At 44.6% G+C, this 20,841-nt stretch overlaps 1 protein-coding gene across 15 annotated transcripts in view; it reads left to right on the forward strand.

The window, feature by feature from the left end:
* The window catches only part of TMEM132B (transmembrane protein 132B), a 354,195-nt gene that overhangs the window by 272,822 nt on the left and 60,532 nt on the right, over window positions 1-20,841 (forward strand). For all 15 annotated transcript variants that reach the window (XM_081540527.1, XM_081540522.1, XM_081540520.1 and 12 more), the window contains one exon: window positions 5,973-6,159. In XM_081540527.1, the coding sequence (XP_081396653.1) occupies window positions 5,973-6,159 (187 nt within the window). The remainder of the gene's footprint in view (window positions 1-5,972; window positions 6,160-20,841) is intronic.

Raw genomic sequence — 20,841 nt, forward strand, 5'->3', positions numbered from 1 at the left:
GCATTCCCTGAACACGCTTTTCATTGTCTCCTGTTTAATTTATATTCTAATTTAAAATGAAAACTAACATTTTATATTTTATTTATTTTTTAAATAAAGTTTTGTTGATGAACAATATGTTATAGGTATACAGTAAAGTGATTCCCAGTGTTTGAAGGTTATACTTCATTTATAGTTATTATAAATATTGGCTATATTCCCTGTACTCTTCAGCAAATTCGTATAACTTATTTTATACGTAATAGTTTGTCCCTCTTCCTTTTCTACCGTATATTGCCCCTCCCCTCTGCCCTCTTCCCACTGGCACCTACTAGTTTGTTCTCTAGATCCATGAGTTTCTTTCTTTTTTATTATATTCACTAGTTTGTTGTATTTTTTAGATTCCAGGTGTAAGATATGTTTGTCTTTCTCTGTCTGAGTTACTTCACTTAGTGTGATAATCTCTAGGTCCATTCATGTTGCTGCAAATGGCATTTTCATTCTTTTTTATGGCTGAGTAGTATTCCATTTTATATCTACTTTCTCCAGTCATCTATTGATGATACTTAGGTTGCTTTCATATCGGAAATTGTAAATAATGCTGCTTTGAGCATTGTGGCGCATGTATCTTTTTGAATTAGTGTTTTGTTTCTTTGGGGTATACACCTAGGAGTAGAATTGCTGGGTAATGTGGTATAAGTGTAAACTTTTTTTAATTGAAAAATAAGTATTTAACCTTTTAAAAAGAAATTTCATTGTTCTATTTTATTTTTAGGATGGCATTTATCATGACATGGGCTTACCTTATTTGTTTATTTACGTGACTGTTAAGAGAGGAATCTCATCTATTTTGTCTATCAGTGAATTCTCCATGGCTGACACATATTCAGTGCTTAATAAATGTCACTGAATAAATGAAAATGCCAGGGATTGTAGTGACCATGGTGTTGTGATAGGTTTTGACCTTTGAGAACTTATGTTTAGAAAATTTAGCAGTTGTGCTCTTTGGTATTTACCTGAAGGTATTAAAAACTTATGCCTACACAAAAATCTGTACATGGATATTTATAGCAGCTTTGTTCATAATTGTCAAAAATTAGAAGCAACCAAGATGTCCTTCAGTGGGTGGATTGATCAATAAACTGTGGTCCATCCACATAATGGGGTATTATGATATTATTCAGTGCTGAAATGAGCTATCAAGTCATGAAAAAACAGGGAAGAATCTTACATGCATATTATTCAGTGAAAGAAGCCAATCTGAAATAGCCACATACTATATGATTCCAAGTCTATGACATTCTGGAAAAGGCACAACTATGGAGACAATGAAAAGATCAGTGGTGACCAGGGTTTGGGGAGGGAGTGATGAATAGGCAGAGATCAAAGGATGTTTAGACCAGTTGAGACTGTAATGATGAACACTTTTCGTTATACATTTGTTCAAACCTGTAGAATATACAAAACCAGGAGGGAACTGTGATGTAAACTGTGCACTTTGGTTGATAATGATGTGTCCATGTAGATTCACTGATTGTAACAAATGTACCATCTGATGGGGAATGTTGATAATGGAGGAGGCTGCATGTATAGGGAGAGGAAGTAGATGGGGAAAACTTTCATACCTTCTCCTCAATTTTGCTGTGAACCTAAATTGCTCTAAAAATTAAATCTTTTTTTTTTAAAGATTACATTCTGGTAGTGGAAACAGATACATCTTCTCAAAGCAGAGTATATAAATATACTTACTGGGTAGGCAGGAACCTGCGTCTCAGAACCCAGCTGACTGGTAGCTTTAGAATGCAAATTAACCCCGCCCCCCAATTTACAGGGTGTCCTACTGGGTCTTTTGAGTGTATTCAGAGAACTAAACACATATGTTGGGAACTCCTACCATTTTCCAGGCACCATGCCCACTGACATAGTCAGAACAGCAGAGTACAGGTGCACTGTTGTGCAGGTGACATGAACAGTCAAGAGAGGAAGTCAGGGTTCAGTCTCGTATTTACATTGAATAACAAGCAGGCTTATTCTGGGGTATATGTTCAATGTGATCATTGTTAAGTATTTCCCTTGCTTTTTGGGTCATCTTTTAAAATAATGCCTAGAAATAGACTCATAAGAAAAAACAGAAGCCCTGAGACCAGAGACAGCCTTTTGCTCCATTTCTAGAAAAAACTCATGTGGCAAAAGCATCTTAGCCTGGTAGCTCAGAATTATCTAGAAATTTGTAGGGAGAAAAATAATTTAGGTAAATGGTCCAGCGTGCTGGAGAACAGTTCAAGCTTTCAAACACTCTTTCCTTCTTTTCTTCTTTCTTTCTCTTTCTCTGTCTTTCCCTCCCTGTCCCCCCATCGCCTCCCTTCCTCCCACCTCCTTCTGCAAAACAACCATCATTGTCATCACAAGGGATCTGCTGAGACAGGGCTGGGTGTGGTTCCTGGGGACCAGCTGCTGCTCTGGGTCCCGTCTCTCTCCCCTGCTCCCATCTCTCCTCTGCTTCTTTCTTGCTTGCACAGCTGAGCTGCAGCCACAGTGTGCACTTAAAACGTGTCTCAGCCTCACCTTAGGGGTCCCATGGTCCCATGGAGGAGGCTTAAACTTCTATTAAAGGACAAGTTTCCACAGGAAATAGAACTTCTGGGAAGCAAGTCCTTTTGGGAGGAGGCTGTGTGTTCTAGCTAGAGGGGAGAAGCAGCCAAGCAGTGTTCCTGCCTGACCCCTCCAAACACACACACACACACACACACACACACACACACACACACCCCTCCACCCCAGGGAAAAGAAAAGTATCTAATGAATATCTCACTGATCCCAATTCCCCAAACGCAGTGGGTAATTATTAAATTGAGAGACTCATGGAGCACTTTTCTAAAGGGAAAGGCTTATCAAGAATAGATCAGGAGCAGGTAAAATTAATAGTTATAAACCCATTTCCATAGAAATGGACTTATTACCAGGTATGCCAGCTGCCTGAAAGTAAAAGACCCTTTTCCTCTGGTTTCAGGGAAATGACTTAAAAATCTGTGCGTAAAATGACTGCCTGGATTGTTCATCCATTCGTGTTAACCTGGACTTGGGCAGGTTCCTGTAGCTGGTCCGCAGGGGGACAGCACAGTTAAGGGGGGCAGCCCTCCCATACAGACCCTGCCCCCTTTGCCCAAAGACTGGCTACTTTGGCACCCCAAGGCCAGAGTGTGGATTTAGCAGGATTAAACTGCTGGTAACAGAGAGAGTTATGTTCGTTTTCTTCTAGTGCTGGATTTTCACTTTCTTGGCAGTAGTTTTTCTGAGGTTTACTGAATGCTGAGACCCAGGAGGCATTAGAAGCAGCTCCTTAGATCTGGCTACAAGCACGGAGGAGCCCAAAGAGAAATCAAGGATCTGATCTGATAAGGCCGAGCATCTCTTGCAGGAAGAGACTTGACCAATCGGTGGAGCATCCCAGTGATCAGAGATGACTTTAGGCTGTAGTGTGGCGGCTGGGAAAGGAGGGTGACTGAAGCCAAGAACTGAGTGCCCAAGTCCCTTAGATTCTGAAGTCCCTCTGGCAGTGCCCCAGTAAATAGGGGGCCTCCTGTTAGGGGGTTCCCATGTGAGCCCACTCCCATCCTCTCCTGAGACCAGTCCTTTGTCCAACACATATTCCCTTCCCAATGGAAAACAACATGTGCAAATAGATACTTGATGATTTACCCACAACCAGCCAGCTGAGGCTACCTGGCAGTGTAACTTTAATACATTTATGTGTGTGTGTTAGTCGCTCAGTTGTGTCTGACTCTTTGCGACCCCATGGACTGTAGCCTGCCAGGCTCCTCTAACCATGGGATTCTCCAGGCAAGAATACTGGAGTGGGTAGCCATCCCCTTCTCCAGGGGATCTTCCTGAGTCAGGGGTTGAACCCGGCTGAGTCACCTTCATTGCAGGCAGATTCTTTACTGTATGAGCCACCAGGAAAGCCCTAATACATTTATACTTCAATTTAAATGGCCACTCTATTGGACACAGTGATATCAGAGAGTTTCTTAAAACCTTGGCTAAGTGGAAAAAATGTTGGGCATGACTAATTCTAATGTAGTGCTATTTAGGGTAGAATTCCATATTAGACAGGTCAGTATAACATATATCCACTTTTTTTTTTTTTAAATAGTGCTTCAGTTTAATTCTAAGTGTAATTTTGTAAGTAAGTCAGGTTATAGACATTACTTAATTTTTATTTCCCCCCATTTAAAAAAATTTCCACAATTAAAAAAATGTTATTGGGATATAGTTGATCTATTGGGATATAGCTGACTCATTGGAAAGGACCCTGATGAAAAGACCCTGAGGGCTCAAGAGGAGAAGGGGGCAACAGAGGATGAGATGGTTGATTGATGGCATCACCGACTCAATGGAGATGAGTTTGAGCCAACTCCAGGAGATAGTGAAGGACATGGAAGCCTGGAGTGCTGCAGTCCATAGGGTTGCAAAGAGTCAGACATGACTTAGTGACTGAACACCAAAATAGTTGATTTACAATGTTGTGTTATTAATAGTTTCAGGTATACAGCAAAGAGAATCTGTAATACATATATCCACTGTTTTTTAGATTGTTTTCCCATACAGGTCATTACAGAGTATTGAGTGAAGTTCCCTGTGCCATACAGTAGGTTCTTAATAGTTATCCATTTTATATATAATAGTGTGTATATGTCAATCCCAATCACCCAGTTTATTCCTCCTCTCCTCTCCCTTTTTCCCATGGTAATCATAAGATTGTTTTCTATTATGTATCTATGACTCTATTTCTGTTTTTGTAAATAAGTTCATTTTTACCATTTTTTTTTAGATTCCGTGTATAACAATTTCATATGATATTTGTCTTTCTTACAAGGAGCTAGATGGAAGATTTAAAGGACAAATTTGCAATAGCTGTTTTGTCAATACTGGGGTTTTTCCCCCTAAAGTTTTCAGTGGGAGGGAGCTGTCCGTGGTAGGAGATTTTGCTGGGCAAGAATCCCTACACCTGAGTGACTGAGGTTTTAGGAGCTATGAATTGGTCACACTTGCTGTTAACATTCCTTGGATCCAGGTACAGCTAGATTCAGGATGATAGACATAGACTTATGGAAGAGAAGTCACTCACGAATCCCATGCTGGGTGGCTTTTTAACTCTCTGTTCAGTAACTTCTCCTGTCAGTACAAGAGTCAGCCTATAATTTACAAGTTCATGTCAGCGATGAGAGGCTCTCCCTGTGTAGAAAGGTGCTGAGAATGGCACTTGTCCTTTTCACTTGTGTGTGCCCTGTCCGCTTTCTTCCCCCTCCTCCAAATATATGTACCATGTTGTTACTCCATGAGTGAAGGCAGGTGGGGATTTCTTACATTACATCCCATCCCATTTCAGGTGGATATGAAGAATCCACCATGGTACCTTATTGTGTAGCTCATAGTTGATGTCACGAACCATGCATGTTGTGGGGTCCTTTCCCATGATTGGTCTCATGATGCTCCCACAAGTCCATGTAGTCACCGATGTTCTTCCCAAATTCTAAAGCTCAGAGTTCGAACCATGGGCCCACAGACACACAGGTAAGTAGCAATAGAAGCAGCCAGATCCAGGCTACCTCTCAGGACTGGAGTGATGGTGGCCCTAGATGAAGGGTTTGGCCACGTCCTGTGTGTGGTGCTTGGATCATGATGTAGGCAGACGCGGTGCTGGGGAGGACAGAGCTGTGACAGTGCCCAGAGATGTGGTGCGGTCTGAGCTGCTCACTCGGGGAAGGATGGTCTGCTTTCCACAGAGCCCTGAAGATGGATGGTCCGTTCACTCAGGTGTGGGTCATCTATGGGCAGCCTGTGAATCAGGCTCTATCAACACTGCCGTGTGACTTGTTGAACTTGACAATCCTTTGGTTTGACAAAGAGGAATGTGGCAATTCATCTCGTGCTTGACATTCTGCTGAATCTCCGTTTTAAACTGCACTTTACCGTGTGTGTTTGTTTTCTAGAACAAATGGCTCCTTCTACGAGATCTTGCAAGTGGACTTCGGAGTTGACAACAGCAGTGGCCTGGCTGGTGCCCAGCAGATCACCTGGCAGGTGGAGTACCCGGTGGAGGACACCCCAAAGGAGCTGGTCGTCTCCGAGATCTTTATCAGCCAGACCTCCTTTGTGGGCATCGTCCCACTTGCAATGGTGAGATGTCAGGCTTCAGAATCAGTGTCACCAAGGTGTTTTCTTTGAGGGCTTTTTTTCGCCTCACCATTAATTTGTGGGATCTTAGTTCCCCCATGAGGGATCAAACCCAGCAGTGGCTTCCCAGCAGTGAAAGCCCCAAATCCTAACAACAGAACTGCCAGGGAATTCCCTGAGTACTTTTTTAATATTAAAAAAAAATGAGTGTTTTGTAATCTGCTGTTTTCTATGCACCAGATGAAGCTGTTTGAACAAGGGACATGCACTTAAATTATATTTTATTTATCCGCTTTCTGTAATGCCTCCTTAAAAGCTATTCAAGTTTTGCTGCGTAAATCCCTTTCCTTGTTGGATGTTGTTGAACTGTGTCCTGGAGAACCTGCGTTTCTTTTTTTTTTTTTTGTCTCATCCTGTATCCATCTCAGGACCAAGTGCTCTTGAGAGAAGATGGTTGCATTGAAATCCATCAGGCATGTGTGATGGGAACAGCCGCTCTGAGTCTATGCTGAGTGACCAGTTGACAGTGGCTGGTCAATTGCCCTGAGAGTTCCCACGTAGCTTAGGGATTGGCAAACTCTAAATGTATATGGACAGAAAGAGCCTTGTTGGGAGCTGAACCTGGATAGGGTCCCAGAGTCCATGAAACCATGTATGTTTCTATTTCTGGCCTGGGGGTGACCAGCTTTCTCCTCTGAGCTTGGCCAAAGCTTGATTCGTGACCAGGCTCAGGGGCCACATCTGAGAACAAGGTCATGGACAAGGTTCCAGAACATTAGAGGATGGTGCTGGTGTGTCCCAGGGAATAAATCCCAGGAGCGCCATATTCCTAATACCCTTCCCCACACTGGAAATGTTCAAATGCATTCTGCACTGCTTTGATCTTCCTATCTAGAACCAAAGAAAGAGGGTCCACACTCAGTGATTTCAGGACATTCTGGGCGTGCTTCTATCATCCATACTCAAGTTGGATACCAGGGGTGAGATCCTTGCAGATAAAACCCTCTATCCTACAATTAACTCTGCAACTCCCATATCTGTATTCTTGACTCTTCTCTTTCCTCCAAAACATGCTTGCCCCCATCTCCCCACATCTGATTCCTTCTCTTCTGTTCAACTGATAGAGAGATACCATCTCTGACCACAGTGACCAAACTGGCTCTCCATCCCCTTGCTCGTCACCCTCTGTCCACATCCTCACCCTCATGTATCTTCTTCATGGATATTATCAGCGTTTGAGATTTAGGATTCATCATCTATCTTCCTCCCCAGAAGGAGAGATCCATGACTGTAGGCTTCTGGTCAGTTTTGTTCACAGCTGGGTCCCCAGTACCTAGAACAATGCCTGGGACACTTACTATTTGTCGAATGAAGGACTGAATCCCATGTTGTAATCTGAGCTACTGGGATCATCTAGTTCTTGAAGGCTAGATAGATGGGGATGATCTGCATCAGCAGTGATCTGCATTTTGTTTGAGGGCAGTCACCTGGGGAAATGCTAACTGTGCCTCTTTCCCTTCCCTTCTGCTTCCCTACCCTGCCTGACTCCGCTTTCCCTTCCCTTCTCTTTTTTTCTTTATGAAAGCATGAGTTTTTTCTTTTCTCCCCCCCCATGTCTCTCACTCTCTTTCACTTCTCTCTGGTTTTCTGTCCAATTACCCAGCTTTGAGCTTAGAGATTTCTTTCCAGGGGTGGCTTGGAGTTTAGGGCTGCAGCCCACCATTCCACTATAGTTCTTAAGACTAAAAAGCCCAGCTCTACTCATGCAGATTGAAAAAAAAAAAGTTATCTTTCAAAAAGGTTGGAATCAAAAATGAACACACTTGATGAGTGTCTAGGCAACTGGACACACAGGTTCAGCCTAGGAAAAAGCAAGAGATGATCAGACTCCTTTTTAGCCAATTTGACCTGAAACTTTATGCCAAGGCTTGGCCACAAATACTTCTTTATTTCAAACAATATTCATGTGTCTACTCTGTGTTCTGGTGAACGGTGATGAACAGATACACACAGTCTCAGCTCTCCGGGTCCTTGCATTCTAGGAGAGGAGTGTTCAGAGTACAAGAAACAAGTACATTTGACCACTGCAGACAATGATGTATGCGATGGAGAAATTTATGCTGGGTCATAGAATAAAGAGACAGGGATGGGAGTGGGCAGCATCAAGTGATCAAGCAGACGTCTGTATAAGGATCTGATGTTTGCTCTGAGAACTAACTGACAAGAGGAACCAGCTATAGAAGGCTGTGGAGGAAGAGCATTGCAGGCAGAGGGAACAGTGTGCATCTTCAAATGGAAATAAGCTTGTTTAACTTGAGGGACTCAAAGAAGGCCAAGCTGTTGGGATGCAGACAGCTGGTGAAAGGCACAGGAAAGAGATGAGCTTGGAGAGGAAGCTGGGGGCAGCTTTTCCAGGCCTTGGAAGTAACAGATGACATTTCACGGGTCTTCCAGTGTCTAGTTCTTGGTGTCTGTATTAGTCTCCTCTTGCTGCTATAGCAGATTACCGTTAACATGCTGGCTTTGTGTGAACGCGTGCCAAGTTGTTTCAATCCTGTGTGACTCTTTGCGACCCCATGGACTGTAACCTGCCAGGCTCCTCTGTCCATGGGATTTCCCAGGGAAGAATACTGGAGTGGGTTGCCGAGCCCTCCTCCGGGGATGTTCCCCACTCAGGGATTAAACCCACATCTCTTATGTCTCCTGCACTGGCAGTTGGGTTCTTTACTACTAGTGCCACCTGGAAAGCCCAGAGTGGCTTTAAACAACACAAATGTATCTTACAATTCTGGAGGTCAGAAGTCTGAGATGGGTCTGCAGGACAAAATCAAGGTGTCAGCAGAGCTGCATTATTTTGGAAGCTCTAGGAATCTGTTCTTTGCCCTTTCCGGCTTCTGGAGGTGCCCACGGTACCTAGCCCACATCACTCTGACCTCTGCTTCCATCATACATCTCTTTCTCTGACTCAGACCCTGCTGCCTCCCTCTTATAAGGACTGATTACATTGGGCCACCTGGACAATGCAGGACACTCTCCCCATCTCAGGATCCTTACCTCAATGGCATCTTCAAAGCCCCTTTGTCATGTAAGATCACATATTCATAGGTTCTGGGATCAGGACTCAGACATATTTGCGGGGAAAGATATTGACCTATTAGATGTATTAATTCATTAGACAGCAACCTTATAAGAAGTGTACTATTATCCCATTTTGTGGATAAGGAAACTGAGGAACAGTAATAATAAATAAGTTGCCAAAAGGTGCACACCTAGTTGTGCTATGGAGCTGGGTCTGTGTGTGTATGTGTATTTGTGGCACAAGTTTCCCTTGGAAAAGACTCCCCAGGCTTCATGCCTATCTTGGACTTGGACCAGGAGGATATTGGTGACAGTCATAATGGGCAGGGACCTTGGGCTCCTTTTCTTCAGCGACAACTCAGATTTCCTAATCCCTGTTTCATAAGTGACAGAGTTTCAAATTGATCTGAGTGGATGGCACACTCAGTTACCTGAGGGGCACTCAATGTCAAGCAGTGCAGGGGTTAGAACACAGCCTCTGGGTCTAGGTCCTGCCTCTGACACTTAGCAGCCACATGACCTTGGGAGAATGGCTTAAGTGTCCTGTGGTGACTCAGGTTCCCCATCGGGAAACTGGCCCAGGATTGTGGTGATGTCACATGTGGGAATTTCTCAGAATAGAGCCTGGCGTTACGTTAGTCATCAGAAATAAAAGTGGCGGCAGTTAGCTCAGAAGAGTAGCACACACAGTGAAGGATAGAAGGGATTTCTGGCCCCGTGGTACTTTGAGGTCATTGGATTAGACAGAACACCAGTGTGATGTGTAGAGATTAGTTATCATAATGAGAGAGAGTAGAGCGGGGAGGGGCCGCGTCAGGGGAAGCCCAGGCTGGTGATCGTTTTGACTGTGGCTTGCCCATGGGAAAGCCACATTTCTGAAAGAATATGCTTTTCTTTCTTTTTTCCTGATTCTTGCTCACCACCCCCCTGCCCCCACTGCCACACACACACACACACACACACACAGGACAGAGTCATGTGAAACCATTTTAATATGATTTGTTGGCACTCTGCTCCCTTGACATCAGGATTCAGGCTGCTGCTCCAATGACTGCAGTTTACTCCACTTGCCTTGTTGAAACTCTAATGACTCTTATCTTCCTGGGATGGCTGTCCTGATGGTGCCAACCGCCTGGGGACTTTAATCCCATGAAGCTCCTGCTTTCTCTCATGGAGTGTCTCTCGCCCTCCCTCTGAAGCTGTTTTTCTCCTTTGCTCATTTGCTTGCATGTGGCCTAGGGTTCAGAGGGGACAGCCTTTGTCTTGGGAGTTTCCAGCCCTGAGCCAGCTCTAAGGAGAGATGGTTCACCCCAGGGAAGGTCCAGCAGGCATCTTTGGGCCTCTTGGGGTCCCAGGGGGACCCGCCAGGGGGTCTTAAGTAATTAAGTCATGAGTGTAACTCAGAAAGCTTTGAAGGCTTATCAGTGAGGTTTTTTTCTGGTCCCTTGTCTTGTTTTATTTAAAACTTAAAAGGAAAATCTAAAGAGGGCTTGAATGCACCCTCCTAAAACCTTACAGATAAGGCTCAAGTGTTCATTGACTATCCGCAATTCCAACCCTCTTCTCTGAATGAACTATGTTTTATCATTTTATGTTTCTCATCCAAGACTTTGTATCTGCCTTCGTGTACAGATACCTGGCTGCAGAAAGGAAATAATTTTTTTTTTTTTTTTTTGCATGGCTGTGTTGGAAAACAAAGGGCATTGCATTGAGTATCACATTCTTTACAGCCAACAATATGTCTTGGAGGCTTTTTCGTACCCAGATGAATAGAGCTGCCTCATTCATTAAAAAAAATTACTCTATAATATTCTGCTGTGGGCTTATCCATAGTCTATTTCCCTGCTGGTGAATATTTAGGTGATTTCCATTTCTTTCTTTCTCTCTCTCTCTCTCTCGTGTTTTTTTGGGGGGGGGGTGGGGCCGGGGGAGGTTACTACCATGCCTCTTGTAAAAATTCCATCTGGTTTGGAGGTAGAAAGTGGGTTTTATATCATGTGCCAAATGGCAGTGGCTGTTAGAAGCAGGAATGAGGATGGTGATCAGTCAGTGGTCTGTTTTGCAAGCTACGTTAGTTTTCTGAGGCTGCCATGAAGAATTACCACCAACTGGATGGCTTAAAACAACAGGTATGGATTCTCTCATAGTTCTGGAGGCCAAAGCTCCAAACCCAAGGTGTCAGCCAGGCCTGACTACCTCTGATGGCTTGAAGATTCTAGGTTCTTCCTGGCCTTCCAGCTTTAGGCATTCCTTAGCTTGGGGCCACATCACTCCCTTCTCAGCCTCTGTGTGTGTGTCAGCATCTCTGCATGTCCCCTCCTTATAAGGACCCCAGTCATGGCATTTGAGTCCACCTCAACCAGTATAGCAGGCTTCCTGGGTAGCTTAGCTGGTAAAGAGTCTGCCTGCAATGCAGGAGACCCCGGTTCAATACCTTGGTTGGGAAGATCTGCTGGAGAAGGGATAGGCTACTCACTCTGGTATTCTTGGGCTTCCCTGGTGGCTCAGACGGTAAAGAATCCACCTGCAATGCGGGAGACCTGGGTTCGATCCCTGGGCTGGGAAGATCCCCTGGAGAAGGGAACGACTACCCACTCCAGAATTCTAGCCTAGAGAATTCCATAGACTGTATAGTCCATGGGGTCGAAAAGAGTCAGACACAACTGAACGACTTTCACCACTTTCATCCAGTATAACCTCATCTAACTAATTATTTCTGCACAGACCTTCTTTCCAAATAAAGTCACATTCTGAGATTTCAGTGGACATGAATTGGGGGCAAGGGGCACTATTTAGCCCACTATGGGGCAGGAAGGGGGAGGGGTGCACATATGCCATGGACTTGTCCACTAAGATCTGGATGGGATTTGGGGCAGCTTCATCCTGCACCTTCAACATCTTCAGTGAGATTGGATGTTCTGGATAATGACTCTAAAAGCTATCAGGTGTTTAGTCATTAACTCAGCTACAAAGTGTTCACATTAAGTAGTGTTGATTAGACTTCATTTCCCAGCATAAGAAACAGATTCCAATACCTTTGAAAGGTATTTTTGTGGAAGCCTGACTTCAAAAGTCCATCCAGAAGACCCGAGTCCCCCTTCTTCCACCAAAACAAAGCTGTCAGTATAATTACTTGTTGGAGATTGCATAGAACACCTTGCTGTGGGAATCCAGAATAAACCTGACTCAGCTCTATCTTCGAGCCTTTCTTATATACAAGAAAGAACAAGATGGTCAGCAAACAGCCATTCCCTTGGTTATATAGACACAGTTTCACCTGACTGATCCAACATGTTCACAGCTGAAAGGAGTAATTTTAAATTGTCCAGCTGAAGGTATGTCTAGTGGATGTGCTTTTCAAATGACTAGAAATAACCATCTTGGTCGAATAAGACTGAAGCCACTCACTTTGTAAGTGCCGCCATATGCATCTGTCTAAAGTGTGGGATGCAGGTCAACTCCCCACAGCCAAGCATGTGATGCCAGCGAGCCTATTCAGAGAACCTATCTCTGAAATGGCCCCAGAGCTGGATGGAGATGCTCTATCATTTCCTAACTGACTTAAAAAATAACAATATAAAAAGATTTGTTCTTGAAGAATGAAATGGAGTCAGCAAACTGGAAAAGGAGAAGGAAGAAACCCATTAAGATATGGTTCCTTTGACCTGTGTCTTTTTTGGCGAAACTTTGCCGACATACGATACCTGAAAATGAACAGGAAAAACAGACCCAAGAAGCAAGTCCAGGAAAGACACTAGTGACTGTCAGTTGAAAGAACAAAGTGATAGAAGTCTGGGTGTTTCTGTTGCAGGAATGTGACATGACAAATTTCTAAGGCTGCGTCAATACCATGAATATTTATGACCTATCTCACCAAAAACGTCTGTCGGCCAACGCATTCATCAAAGATTCTTGCTTGGGAATTGTTCTGTTTTGTTGGGTAACGAGCCCTGAATGACAAAATTGAGAGCGATTAAGTGAAGGGTTTGTGCTTCTGTTTTACATGCCCTTAGAGGTGGTAAAATCATCAAAAGCCTGTATTCTGAAGAAGTAAATTTCTTTTGGAAAAATCTTCTTTTCCTTTTGGTGGGTGAACTGGATTATTTATCAAAATGTGGGGTTGGGGATATGCAAGCATTTTTGGGTACTGACTTCCATGGGCCACCTCTGAGGTTCCTGTTTGGAAATGACAAGCCAGAATCCTTGCAAACCAAAAGACTTTGCCTGCCTCTGTCCTGGTCAGTGAAGGGACAACCCCTTCTCCGCAGCTGGGGAAGTGTGGAGGCGTGAATACTTTGGCCACCTGACGTAAAGAGCTGACTTATTTGAAAAGACCCTGATGCTGGGAAAGATTGAAGGCGGGAGAAGAAGGGGATGACAGAGGATGAGATGGTTGGATGGCATCACCGACTCAATGGACATGAGTTTGGGTAAACTCCAAGAGTTGGTGATGGACAGGGAGGCCTGGCATGCTGCAGTCCATGGGGTTGCAAAGAGTCGGACACGACTGAGCGACTGAACTTAACTGTGTGCTTGAGAGATGTCAAAGTGCCACAGCTAAAATCTAACCTGCCATTTACTTAAGCTTTGTGACCTGAGCCTGCCTTTGGCGCCTCAGTCATTCTATCTGTAAAAGGGGTACTAAAATTCTCACTAGGGCAACCTCAACAGGTTACTTGGAGGATTCAATAAGGCAACATTATATTCACAGTTTTTATTACAAAGTAAGAATATGATAGATGTCATCAGCTTCTTTTCATTAGAATTACATCATGCTTAAACAGGAGACACTTAAGAATAGTGATGAAATTAAAATATTTCCTAACAGGGTGGCACTAACCACTGCCCCATGGGCATAGATGCAGCCTCTAAGTAATTGTAGCCTCTCCCCTCCCCCCAGGGCATACCAGCTGTACATTAAATCTTCCTGAGAGAAACAGTAAGTTAAAGCTCAATGCATTTTTTTTTTTTTGCATAGTTTATTGCAGAGTCCAGCACACCTTTTCCTAAATCGCTTTGATTTTGCAAACTGCCAAGATGGCGTTTTTGACTTGAATTTTTTCCGAGGAGAGGGGATCATGGGCGGCAGTCCCCGGGGTGCCCACTAGATGGAGCTCACAGACCGACCAGCTCGTGACCACGCAAGCCCTGCGCTCCCCTCCCCCAGGCTCCCTGAACCCCTGCCCCGCTGGCCCCCGACAGTCAGCCGACGGCTTCATGCGGCCATTTGTTCACCTCGGAGTCCCGGTTGGCTTCAACTGTGAGGAATGTAGGTCCCTCCTTCGGCCCTACCCAGCGCTCAGCACAGCGCCCGAGAGGCATCCGGTGCACACCTGGTCCACAGCGTCCGGCCTCTTGGAAAGGCGCTGCCTCCCCGCCAGCACTACTGCCTGCCCTGCGGCTGAATGGCGCCTGCGTGTGACTTCTTTTTCTGAAAGGTTTTATCATTTTACTTTTAAATAATATACATTCAATAAGTGTTAAAACAGAATAAAGGTCAAATCCCGGCGCCCCCTGTATGACATCAATGATATTAGAGAATCATAATTCCAGACGGGTCACATCCACGAATCCATAGCCAGAGGAATGGCTGGTGGATAGATAGTGGTTGGACCTCATATTTTATAACAACAAAATCCTACTCTAGGCTGTATTTTATTTGTGAAAGTGTTAAATTCCTTTTTATTTATAGATGCAAGAAGACAAAGAAGTAGACTCCCTGTATTTCATAAAACAAACAAGAAAAAAAATTAGCTGACAAGAAGAAATTTTGATTTTTAAAATACCTTGGTAATTTAAGAAAGAAAAGTTTGTAGAAGAAAACATACCAAGGCTTGGAACTATTGTTATCATTATTATTAGTATTACTAAAAATGCTACTTGTCATCTCCTCCGTCATCACCACACCACCTCTATTTCTTCCTCAACACAATTTTAGCCAGTTATGTCAACTCGTTAATTGGAAAGTAGAAGGAATAACTCTCTGAGATTTCTTGCCATTTCCCCATCTGGATGTTATTGGTTTTGTAAGTTTTACATTGTTAACGTCTGTAAAGTTGATAACCTCTGCGGAGCCTGGTTCCTACGTGTCTCCTTTGTTAACTCTGATGCTGGGAAGCCCGTCTTGCTTGCTTCATCTGCCATCTGCTTCTTTCCATCCTCAGAGATGGTGCGGGTCTGTTATCTGCTGATGGCCTTTTTCTGTTGTTGCTGTGGACTGCAGTGTTTTTATTCCTTTATTCCCATTTTAATGTGATTTAGAGGATAAATGAGGTTAGTCTGATGGTTCATCCACCATAATCCCAACATTCTTTAGAAACTGTAGAACACGGTTCAGATTTAAGAGGTAGGTTGTCAGTCATTCCTTCACACACCTGCCAGAGTCCTGTGTGCCAGACACTGGGGTGGGAGCTGGCACGGATAAGGGAGACAGTTCTTGGCACTGGTGATGTCAGCAAAGGCTTTCTGCCCAAGAACAGAAATGTGTGTGTTTGTGTGAAATTGTTTTAACAAAGGACAAAATATTCTATCCTGCAATGAAAGACTAAGTTAAAACCCTGACATCCTTGGGTGGAGTAATTGTGCCTTTATTGATTTAGACTCAACAGGAGAAGCTGCTGGTTCTTTTCTGAGAAAAGGAGCATGGCATTGAGAGAAGACCAGGGGATGGGGCGCTGTGGACCTCGGGCCACCCACCCCACCCTCCCCCTCTCCCATTTTTCCAGAATGAGCATTGACCCTGGGAGATGTCCACCCTTGGCTGGTGAAAGTTATGAGGTCCTGCTCTCTCTGCAGGAGGGGAGCTCGCTGATGGAGTCAGCCTCAGGGACTGTCCTATCCAGAGAAATCAGACTGGATGGAAGGTGATCTAGTTTGGAGAGGGCTGCGCTCTACCTGGGACTCACGTCCATCTCCAAGCTCCCTGTGGTCCCCTAGGGCTGCCCAGAGATCCCATCGTAGAGACAGCTGTGCGGGGAGCTGGGGGTGTCCACACAGGACGAGCTGCCCTGCTTCTGCCTCCATGTCATGGGCTGGCCCCGACCTTCTCTTCCTCTGGCCCTGGAGGAGAGAGGAAACAGGAACTCGAGGTGGGGCTGACACTGCCACGTCTTTCTTGGGCTAGAGACGGGCAGCCACCCAGGTGGTTACGTGTCAGAGCCAAAGAGAAGTTGCTGGTAATGAAAAGGCATCGTCCCCAGGGAGAAGGCCTTCAGTCTGCATCTCCCAGGTGAATGGGGACAGGGAAAGAGCAAGAGTCACAGCCAGGAACTCTCCCAGCCCCCAGCCCCAGGCTCCATGGGTTCTTTGGGCTCATCAGCCTTCTGAGGACAGGTGCACAGTCCCACATTTATAAAACTCCATGGTACCTGCAGCAGTGCTGCCGATGCCACAGGTCAGTTACTGCAGGACTGTGTTCACACGTGAATGGGTGGGCAGTAGGTATGAGAGCAAAGAGGGGTATGGAGACAGGAGAACGGGGCTCATTCTCCCCATCTCCCTCACCCTAATCCCCAAAGTGCAGTGTGACTGGGCTTGAACCAGTTGGATCATGATCTTTACATCTGAAGGAGAGACCCTGACATCAGTAGACTAGGTGTTAGTGATAAAACCCAGAGAGGAAAAATCGAAACAAGACAAACAGAAACAAAGAACAGGAACTCAGAAAGAAGCTTGCACTCTCATGTACATTGTGGCACTATTCACAGTATCCAAGATTGGAAACAAGTGTCTCTTGACAGATGAGTGGATAAAGTGGTGTACACGTGCAATGGAATATTTTTTAATAGCCTTAAAAAAGAAAGAAATCTTGTCATATGCAATGACAAGGATGAATCAGGAGGACATGATGTGAAGTGAAATAAGCTGTTCACAGAAAGACAAATACTGCATGATCCTGCTTAGATGTGAAATCTATAATAGCCAACCTCGAAGCAACTGTTAGAACTGGACATGGAACAACAGACTGGTTCCAAATAGGGAAGGAGTACGTCAAGGCTGTATATTGTCACCCTGCTTATTTAACTTATATGCAGAGTACATCATGAGAAATGCTGGGCTGGAAGAAACACAAGCTGGAATCAAGATTGCCGGGAGAAATATCAATAACCTCAGATATGCAGATGATACCACCCTTATGGCAGAAAGTGAAGAAGAGCTAAAGAGCCTCTTGATGAAAGTGAAAGAGGAGAGTGAAAAAGTTGGCTTAAAGCTCAACGTTCAGAAAACTAAGATCATGGCATCTGGTCCCATCACTTCATGGGAAGTAGATGGGGAAACAGTGGAAACAGTGTCAGACTTTATATTTTTGGGCTCCAAAATCACTGCTGATGGTAATTGCAGCCATGAAATTAAAAGACACTTACTCCTTGGAAGGAAGGTTATGACCAACCTAGATAACATATTTAAAAGCAGAGACATTACTTTGCCAACAAAAGTCCGTCTAGTCAAGGCTATGGTTTTTCCAGTAGTCATGTATGGATGTGAGAGTTCAATGGTGAAGAAAGCTGAGTGCCGCAGAATTGATGCTTTTGAACTGTGGTGCTGGAGAAGACTCTTGACAGTCCCTTGGACTGCAAGGAGATCCAACCTGCCCATCCTAAAGGAGATCAATCCTGGGTGTTCATTGGAAGGACTGATGTTGAAGCTGAAACTCCAATACTTTGGCCACCTCATGTGAAGAGTTGACTCATTTGAAAAGACCCTAATGCTGGGAAGGATTGAGGGCAGGAGGAGAAGGGGACGACAGAGGATGAGATGGTTGGATGGCATCACCGACTCGATGGATATGGGTTTGGGTGGACTCAGGGAGTTGGTGATGGACAGGGAGGCCTGGCGTGCTGCGATTCATGGGGTCGCAAAGAGTTGGACACGACTGAGCGACTGAACTGAACTGAACTGAACTAGACACAGGGAATAGAATGGTAGTTTCCAGGGGCTGGAGGGAGGAGGAAATGGGATATTGCTACTTAGGGGGCTTCTGAGGTGGCTCAGTGGTAAAGACTCCACCTGCCAATGCAGGAGACTCAGGAGACAAAAGTTTGATCTCTGGATTGGGAAGATCCCCTGGAGTAGGAAATGGCAACCCACTGGAAAAATTCCATGGACAGAAGCGCCTACATGGGCTACAGCCCATGCGGTCACAAAGAGTTGGACAGAACTGAGCATGCATGCATCCAGGCAGGCAGTTAACAGATATAAAGTTTTAGTTACACAAGATGAACAAGTTCTGAAGATATGCTGTGTAGTTATTGCAGAGGTGTAGGTAGGATGGAATGGGGCATACACCAGGATCGGAGCTGAGACATGATCAAGGAGCAGAATTGCAAGTGTCCTTTTTTTGGGGGAGCCATCAAGCTAATTCCTTCTGTTGCCCTGCGAGTAAACAGTTTGAGGACTCTGGAATTGGAATTCCTCATGAGTTAGGAATAAAGTATTGACAAGCAGCTACGTTTGTCATCACCCAACATCCCCTTTAAAGTTTCCTCTGCTGCTAAGTCGCTTTAGTCGTGTCCGACTCTGTGCGACCCCATAAACGGCAGCCCACCAGGCTCCTTCGTCCCTGGGATTCTCCAGGCAAGAATACTGGAGTGGGTTGCCATTTCCTTCTCCAGTGCATGAAAGTGAAAAGTGAAAGTGAAGTCACTCAGTCGTGTCTGACTCTTCGCGACCCCATGGGCTGTAGCCTACCAGGCTCCTCCGTCCATGGGGTTTCCCAGGCAAGAGTACTGGAGTGGGGTGCCATTGCCTTCTCCGAAAGTTTCCTCTACATAATGCGAAATGGTTAGTCCCAGGGAAGTTTCTCAGAAGAGATGACTGGGTATCAGCTATATCTGAAAACATCACTGCATTAAGACAGACTTCGTCCGCTGCTGTGATGTATTGTTTATCATCGTGGAGATTAATTATGCTTGTTGTGACAATAAGCAACGTGTTGAAACAGCTGCCAGGTGTTTTCTGGGTTAATCTCTGGAATTAATGAGGGCTGTTGATTCTCTGTGAATCTGCCTCCTGGCTCTGTGGACCCCCTTCACTCTTAGATTTCATCCTGCCTCTCAGGTCCTGCTGCTGTGCAAGTCAAACAGTTCTTGGAGAGCTTTCTTGTACATGGCACAGGCATCATAGATAGGAGCTAACCGTGCTTGTTCCTGCTCATTGAGGTGAGAAGGTGGGAAACAGGTCACCAACAGCCCTCCTTGACAATGGGTTTCCGCCCTTTGCTCAATGGGAACACGGCCTAGAGCTTTCTATAATCCCTCAGGAACACTTGGTCACTCTATTATGTTGATCTAAAGATCCCAGAGATGATGGAAGGTCTTCAGCACTGGCCTAGGAGACACATTTTGGTTCATTCTTATTTTGCTGTGTGATGCTAAGCACATTCCTTAACATCTCTGTTTTCGTCTCCTTTCTTAAAAATTCAGATTCTGCTGAAATGAACGAGTGTAACCATTTAGGAAACCTTTTCAGATAGGTCAGTTTCACTCATCATAGATTCTTTTAACAATTTTTATTGGAGTGTAGTTGCTTTACAATGTTGTGTTAGTTTCTGCTGTACAGCAAAGTGAATCAGCTATGCATGTACACATATCCCCTCTTTTTTGGATTTTCTTCCCATTTAGGTCACCACAGGGCATCGAATAGAGTTCCCTGGATTCTCATTAGTTATCTGTTTTATACATAACAGTGTATACATGTCAATCCCAATCTTCTAATTTCCCCTCCCTCCTTTAGCACCTTGATATCCACACATTTGTTCTCTACATCTGTGTCTCTATTTCTGCTTTGCAAATAGATTCATCTCTACCATTTTTCTAGACTCTACATATATGTCTTACTATATGATATTTGTTTTTATATTTCTGACTTACTTCACTCTACATAACAGTATCTAGGTCTATCCACGTCTCTGCAAATGGCACAATTTTGTTCCTTTTAATGGCTGAGTAGTATTCTATTGTATATATGTACCACATCTTTTTTATCCATCAATCTATTGATGGACATTTAGGTTGCCTCCATATCCTGGCTAATGTAAGTAGTGCTACAATGCACATTGGGGTGCACATATCTTTTGGAATTATAGTTTTCTCTGAGTATATGCCTAGGAGTGATCATAGATTTAGAACACCCAGAATAGGGAAAGTTAACATCATAAATAGTATCATATTGTTATATTCAGAGATGAAGGGAAATTCAGAGTACAAAGGCTCCTGAACCTTCAAGAACATTTAGCAAGCCCTATGCCAGTTTTCCGGAGAAGGCAATGGTGACCCGCTCCAGTACTTTTGCCTGGAAAATCCCATGGATGGAGGAGCCTGGTAGGCTGCAGTCCATGGGGTCGCTAAGAGTCGGATATGACTGAGCGACTTCACTTTCACTTTTCACTTTCATGCACTGGAGAAGGAAATGGCAACCCACTCCAGTGTTCTTGCCTGGAGAATCCCAGGGACGGGGGAGCTTGGTGGGCTGCCGTCCATGGGGTCACACAGAGTTGGACATGACTGACGCTACTGATATGCAGCAGCAGCAGCATGCCAGTTTTCATTTTATTGCCCATCAGCTCCTACTCTGACCTTCTCTGCCTGCTTTGGCCTCTTGGAGCTGGAC

This window comes from Giraffa tippelskirchi, chromosome 11 (assembly GCF_054371585.1).
Source record: "Giraffa tippelskirchi isolate mGirTip1 chromosome 11, T2T-mGirTip1v1.2.pri, whole genome shotgun sequence".
Classification (NCBI taxonomy): Eukaryota; Metazoa; Chordata; class Mammalia; order Artiodactyla; family Giraffidae; genus Giraffa; species Giraffa tippelskirchi.